This window comes from Bos indicus x Bos taurus, chromosome 15 (assembly GCF_003369695.1).
Source record: "Bos indicus x Bos taurus breed Angus x Brahman F1 hybrid chromosome 15, Bos_hybrid_MaternalHap_v2.0, whole genome shotgun sequence".
NCBI lineage: Eukaryota > Metazoa > Chordata > Mammalia > Artiodactyla > Bovidae > Bos > Bos indicus x Bos taurus.
Genome location: NC_040090.1, coordinates 29,243,666 through 29,251,212, shown reverse-complemented (window position 1 = coordinate 29,251,212; position 7,547 = coordinate 29,243,666). Strand labels below are relative to the sequence as shown.

General features: G+C 49.0%; 1 protein-coding gene across 4 annotated transcripts in view; it reads right to left on the bottom strand.

Annotated features, from left to right (window-relative positions):
* Positions 1 to 303: 303 nt before the first annotated feature.
* MAP6 (microtubule associated protein 6) overlaps positions 304 to 7,547 on the bottom strand; it is an 84,781-nt gene continuing 77,537 nt past the window's right edge. For 2 of the 4 annotated variants that reach the window (XM_027562860.1, XM_027562863.1), the window contains one exon: positions 304 to 2,192. In XM_027562860.1, coding sequence (XP_027418661.1) covers positions 446 to 2,192 — 1,747 coding nt within the window. In that variant the 3' untranslated portion in view covers positions 304 to 445. The remainder of the gene's footprint in view (positions 2,193 to 7,547) is intronic. The other 2 variants (XM_027562862.1, XM_027562861.1) reach the window with 2 other exon arrangements.

Below are 7,547 nucleotides of genomic sequence, written 5' to 3'. Positions count from 1 at the left end.
GAAGTCCTACCCCCTACCTGTGGTGTCACAAGTGCAATGTGGTTGGAGTGTGACAGTGAAGGGGAAAGACAAGTATGTCCTGCCTACACCCTCACAATGGGGTCCAGTTGTCAGGATCCTAGCATCTCCCACCTACTCCCATCTCATGCTGACAACTCACAGGAGCTGGGGATTTCTCAGATGGCCCAAATGAATAAATGCAGAGCCCTGCATGCTGGCTCTCCAGTATGCATGGTACACACACACACACACACACACACACACACACACACACACGCTCAAATGAATCCAGAGAGACACTGGTGAGCCAGAGGGACCAGTTTTATTAGATTCCAGCAAGACTATACAATATGTGTTTCATGCAGATTAAATAAGTGTCTTCGCTGCCCCTGAGAGGGAGCACTCTCACCTCCAGCTCCTTCTTTGGTATGTCAAGGGGTGAGTGTCAAGGGGAACCATCGACATATTCTGCATGGGGAACAGTTGGGATCATGACTGGAGGTGGTGGTGGGACCGTGGGCAGCTGAGGGCTCCTGAGACCTTGAGTCTTCAGAGGCTTAGGAACCACAGGACCTTGGTCCTTTGCTGCTGGTGGCACCTGAGGATCTTGATCTTTCAGAGGCACCGGGATTATAGGAACTTGACTCTTGACAGGCTCCAGGACCACGGGGCGTTGATCCTTGACAGGCGCTGCAGTCACAGACTCATGATCCTTCAGAAGTTCTGAGACCCCTCTCCCTTGATCTTTGACCAGCTGTGGGACCACTAACCCTTGTTTCTCTACAGACTCAGAAAGCACAGAACCTTCCTTCTTCACAGGTTCTATGACCATGGCACTTGGATCCTTCAGTTGCTCTGGGACCATAGGACCTTTGTCCTTGACAGGTGCTAGGACCATGGGGCCTTGGTCTTTGACAGGTGCTGGGACCATGGGGCCTTGATCCACAGGCTCAGGGAACGTGGGGCCTTGGTCTTTGACAGGTGCTGGGACCATGGGGCCTTGATCCACAGGCTCAGGGAACGTGGGGCCTTGGTCTTTGACAGGTGCTGGGACCATGGGGCCTTGATCCACAGGCTCAGGGACCGTGGGGCCTTGGTCCTTGACAGGTGCTGAGACCATGGGGCCTTGATCCACAGGCTCAGGGACCGTGGGGCCTTGGTCTTTGACAGGTGCTGGGACCATGGGGCCTTGATCCACAGGCTCAGGGACCGTGGGGCCTTGGTCTTTGACAGGTGCTGGGACCATGGGGCCTTGATCCACAGGCTCAGGGACCGTGGGGCCTTGGTCCTTGACAGGTGCTGAGACCATGGGGCCTTGATCCACAGGCTCAGGGACCGTGAGGCCTTGGTCTTTGACAGGTGCTGGGACCATGGGGCCTTGATCCACAGGCTCAGGGACCATGGGGCCTTGGTCTTTGACAGGTGCTGGGACCATGGGGCCTTGATCCACAGGCTCAGGGACCATGGGGCCTTGGTCCTTGACAGGTGCTGAGACCATGGGGCCTTGATCTACAGGCTCAGGGACCGTGGGGCCTTGGTCCTTGACAGGTGCTGAGACCATGGGGCCTTGATCCACAGGCTCCGGGACCATGGGGCCTTGGTCCTTGACAGGTGCTGGAACCATGAGGCCTTGATCCACAGGCTCAGGGACCGTGGGGCCTTGGTCCTTGATAGGCGCTGGGACCATGGGGCCTTGATCCACAGGCTCAGGGACCACAGGGCCTTGGTCCTTGACAGGTGCTGGGACCAGGGGACCTTGGTCCTTAACAGGTGCAGAGGCCGTGGGGCCTTGATCCTTCAGAAGCTCTGGTACCATGGAACCTTCATCTTCAATTCTTGCTGGAACCATAGGACTTTGATTCTTTAGAGGCATGGGGGCCAAGGAATCTTGGTCCTTGACTGATGCTGGGATCACAGAACCTTCTTTCTTTAAAGGCTCAGGGACAGTGTGATCTTGATCCTTAATTGATGCAGGGAGTATGGGACCTAGATCTTTCAGAGGCTCCGGGACCACAGGAGCTTGATCCTTCAGAGGCTCTGGGACTGTGGGGCCTTGACCCTTTGAAGGCTCTTGGATCCCAGGACCTTGATCTTTCAGAGGCCCCGGGCCCACTGGACCTTGATCCTTGTCTGGCTCTGTGGCTACAGGACCTTGATTCTTAGGTGAATCCCTGGTGGGTTCGACCTGGCTCCTGCAGAGGAGAGAGAGGTTGTCACTGTGAGGGCCAGCGCTTAGACCAGGGATAGGGCAGAGCACAGATTGCCTGTTAAGTCTTGCCCAGTGGAGCCTGGGCAGGGCAGCTCTTGCTGGGGAGTCAGGAGGAGGATCTGATCTCCAGATCCTTAGTATAGAATGTGGGGTAGGGTGAGAGGCAGGCTGGGAATTGGTCATTCAGTGTGCTTGCCAATTGATTATAACCAGCAGGTGGCATGGAGGGCGGCCCCCAGGTGGTAGTGGCAGTACTCTACTGGGACTCAGAGTCTTCCAGTGGGCATCCTAGCAGCCTGTCTACCCCACACTCCCCCCAGGCCTCTCTTCCTTCCTCCAGAATAGGTGGGGTCCATCCTGGGGGCCCATCTTTGCTCTCCACTCAGGTGACCCTACAGGCTAAAATGCTTCTGTTCTCAGAGCTTCCCAGACTCCTCCCTTTCCCTGACCCCCTTGTTAAGTGCTCAGGTGGGAGGGGCAAGGGGTCCCAAGGCACACATGAGAGAAAGAGGGCAGTGGGAAGGTCTCTCTTCCCCACCTCCCCTAAAAGGGTAAAAAGTATTTTATCCCATTGTTTAGGACAGCTGGCTGGGGTGACAGTAAAAAACAGACCAGCTTTTAATCAGTTTTATTTTAGCTTTAAATTCTTGTATAGACCATGTACCCCACTGTCACCTGCAGCATATTTGGTGGTGACTGGCTGGGACTCCCCATTCAGACAGTGAAGAGGCCCTGCTCCCCTCGCTCTGTCCCCACTCTGGCCCCCTTTACTCTCCCTGGGCCAATCAAGTCTTTACACTTAAACCCACTTCAGTATTGTAACAGTTCCTGTCATTTAAAGCAGGTCCTGTAAGACTTCTAGATGTACACTTTCTTAGCTCATTCTGCTTTTGTCTCTCTGGGCCTCAGGTGTGTCATCTAGTTCACTGGGTAAAATGATATTTACTCAGAAATTTATGATGATTAGAAGTTATATACATAGATCACCTTGTACTGTGTTCTATGTAATATTGCTATTATTTTTCTGTCTACTTAGAAGTAAAGTTACACATATTTGGACTATTTTTATTCTGACATGTCATCCCAGTCCAGAAGCTTCTTACCATATTTAGCATCTTGAGCCTCCTAGGAACTGACATTTCTCAACAGAGTACAGAGTGCCACAGGCATCTTGTCCATCCAGTCCCTCTGGATGTCTTTGAGCATCACAGTGGAAGAGAGGGGCCGGGGTGGCTCCCTAGTTCAGAACAACACAGAGCACAACTGCCCTGGTCACATGGACACAGCTGGCTACCTTTAGTAGGAGTGGCATTACAATACCTCTAATACTTGGTGGTTGGCCAGAGAGGAAAAGTAAAAACCAAATTCAGAGGAGAATCCATCAGGAAATTGATTAGATAATCCTATCTGGAAGTGAACTACCTGGATGGAGTCATCCCAAATGGGGTGATGAAGCTGAGACATGAGACAAAAGAGGTGACTATGGCTTAACTTGATCTCGGGGCTTGGGTTGCAAAACCTATCCCACTGGCAGGATATGGGGCCAGTGTCCTCTGCTGGCATGGAGATTTAAAAGAGGGCCAGACCCACAGCATGGAGTGCAAAGTACCTTTCCCTGGATGTTTGTGCCACTGGTTCCCATGCCTTGCCTCATTTTTCTGCTTAATGAACATTCTCAGCCAGCTATGAGCTAACCCCAAAATTGCTCTGATATACACCTCTATATTGATTTGGTTAGTAAACTTGTTTCCTTAGTAATTGTCCTTAATTATGGAAAGATTTAGAATTAGATTAGAAGTGATAAATAATATTACCTTTGGGGGTATTAAATTTAGGAAAAAAATCTGTGTAGGTTTAGTTTGAAAGTATTGACGTTGTTTAAAATAATTTGCATATTATATCTAATATAATAATATATTATTATAATGTATATATTTGGCATATTATATTTAGACTAGTTTTGTGATTCCAATATAAAATGTGTAATGGAATAATTAATTTAGAGTTGTCGTTTTAAGTTGAAAGATATAAGACAATTTTATAAATTTTATAAACAATGATGAACTTTTATTACAAATTGATAGTAAACATATTTTTAAGCTTAATTTTTAAAAAAATTACTAATAATTTAAAAAATTTAGGGGAATTGAATTAAGTTATAAAATGCTCCTTAAAAGGGTTTGTTCCATTTTACTAGATTTTTAAGTTTGTTACTTTTATAAATTAAACATTTCTTTTTAAAACCAAAGCAGTCTTGGTTGGTCTTCTTGTGAACAAAACCACCCTCAAGTGCAACATAAAACTCTCATTGACATTGACTGGCCATCGCTTGGTTCCATGGTGGCCTGCCAGTCTCCCCATCTGTAAAATGCCCCGCCACTCACAGTGCCCTCTGTGTGAATGAGACAGAGCCGCACACCCAGGGTGGCAGCCGGTGTGTGGTTGGTGAGTGGTGATGGGCCATGTTCAGCCCACAGGCCAGCTGCCTAGGGGCCTGGTCCAGCCTTCGGGAGTCTGGGTCTGGTGCCTTGAGCCAGCTGTACATCTTCTCAAGACAGCATACAGGACAGGCTCCTCCCGCCTCCCAGCCTGTATACTCTCTCAGAAACTAGAATGACCTGCTGGCTTTTTCTTGGCTTCTGTGCTGCTTATTCCCTGCCAGATCTTGGGCAATTACTCGACCACAACAGACCTCAGTTTCCTCATCTGTAAACTGGATGACAATACAAATGCCAGAGAGCATTATGACAGAGGATCAGATGATCCTGTTTGGATCTGAAATCATAATTGGTGACATTTGTAGGGAGCTTTGGTGCCTTATGGGCTTCCCTGGTGGCTCAGATGGTAAAGAATCCACCTGCAATGCAGGAGACCTGCATTTGATCCCTGGGTTGGGAAGATCCTCTGGAGAAGGGAACAGCTACCCACTCCAGTATCCTGGCCTGGAGAATTCCATGGACAGAGGAGCCTGGCAGGCTACAGTCCATGGGGTCACAAATAGTCGGACACGACTGAGTGACTTTCACTTTCACTTTGGTGCCTCACATAAGTAAGTCCATAACCACAGTAACTGTGTAAGAGTTTACCGGACGCTCACAGGCGCATTATTTTAGCTCACTGGAGCCTCTGGCAGCCCTGGAGGAAGGCAGGAAGGTGGTGGGCAGCCTTGCAGCCTCACCCTCTTGCACTGTCCTCTGGCCACCCTTGCTTCTTGACATACTTTCAATGTTTGTTTCTTTGTTTCTGCTGCCTGGATTGCCCTCTTTCACCCACTTTCCCCTGTCTGTCCCTGATGGCTCAGCTCGGATCTTACCTCCTCACAAGGTCTTCCTGGATGCTCCAATTAGTTTTGCCTATATCTCCCTGCAGCACCATTTTATAGTCTCTCCCTGCATTCATAGATACCCTGGTTGCATGTAAAGCTCCCCCCCCGCCCCATTTGACTGTGTGCTCCCTGAAGGCAGGGACCATCCACCTGGCCTGCAGCCCCAGTGCCCAGCACAGTACCTGGAACAAAAAAAGGTCAAACAATCACAAATTACTATCGCTGAAACCTGGTTCATCATCTATCCCATGGCCCCAGCCAGAAATTCCGAGTCATCCTAAATACCTTCTGTTCCCTCAAAGCCTTCACTCAATCCATGAGGAAGCATCTTTTCTGGCTCCTCACATGTATCTCCTAAAGACTCACATTTCTTTCCCTCCCTACCTTCCCCCCAAGCTGTGCCGTCATCTCTGTGGACCACTGCCACAGCCCACTAACTGGTATCTCTGGCCTCTTCTCCAACATAGTCTTCATACAGAAATTTAAAAAAAGGAGCAAATCCTTGGCACTTCCCTGGTGGCCCAGTGGCTAAGACTCTGCTCTGTCAATGCAGGGTGCAGGGTTCAATCCTTGGTCAGGGAACTAGATCCTACATGCTGCAGCTAAGACCTGGTGCAGCCAAAAAAAAAAAAAAACCCAAAGGAAGTCTTTTCTCCTGCTGAGACATCTTCAAGGCTTCTCCTTGCACTGAGAATAAACAAGTTTTACCCTGTTCCACCGCCCTCCCTCGTGACCAGCCTGCTCCCATCGCCTTCCAGCCACCTGTGCCCTAGCCTCTCAGCACGCCCTGCTCCTTTCATTCACAACTTCGCATGTGTTGCTGTCTCCTCCTGGGACATTCTCTTGCTCCCTCTTCCTTGCTAATCCTGCTCATCCTCCAGGGAAGCAGATGTGACCAGGCCACTGTACAGGTTCTCTTGGTCCCTGACATTTTCTTTCCTATCCCTTATCACAGATAATTACTTGCATTCTTTTCCATTAATGTTTCCCCTTCTAGACTGAAGTGTTCAAAGGGCAGGACCATGTCCATTTTGTAAATCATTGTACCTAAAACAGTACCTGACTCAGGGAAATCTCTGACTTGTCCAATCAATGAATAAATGAGAGGCTTTTCTGTACCGGGCTCTGTCCTATTTGCAAAATGTAATATTCCTAGGTTATATGAGAAAACCAAAGTCTTAGAAACTTAATTTACTGCCTGTTTTCCTGTTTCCATGGTGACAGGCAATGCCTCCTGGGTATATACACGCTGACCTTGAAGCCAAGCTTTATTAGAGTCTGGAAGTAGGATTATCAAGCCCTGCCTGAGACTGGAGAAAAGGCTTTCTTCCCTCACTGATACTTGCCTTTGCACACAATTCTAATCTCATAATCCACCTGTGATTTTTTTACTTCCCAGATTGACTCCTGATGCACCATCACAGCAGGCCCCAGTTGAGGCTGTGTTCCTGGCATAGGGCCTTGTTTAGAAATCAGGGGCCTGTGGACCCTATCCTTGAAACCCCTGCTTCCTCAGCTTTGAAAAGCTCTGAGAAAGAAAGAAACTCATATGTCAGTCTAGGTACTGGGTATTTTAAACCTAGATTATTTCTTTTTCAGTGAAGATCAGCCTGCTGGAGGAGAAAGTACACTGACGGGACTCGCGGCCAGAAGAGCTGGGTTCAAAGGCTGACTCGAGTCCATCCTAGCCGCGGATGTCATCATGGACATCCAGGCTTCCAGCTTCAGTTTATTAATCTATAAAATGGGAGAATTCCCCCTTCATTTATGGGAACACTCATGGCATGACCCCTGGAATGCAGGAGATATTTCATAAACATTAGTCCCAAAAGGAGCTTGGTGATCTGGTCCAATGTCTTATTCTACAGACGGGAAACCAGGCCCAGAGTGGGCAACCAACTCCCCACAGCCACACAGCTAAGAAATAGCAGGTCCAGGTCTTAACAGAGGCCTCTCAAAATTCACTGGGTCGGTGGGAGGGATGAGCAAACTCACTTGAAGCAAGGATGGGCA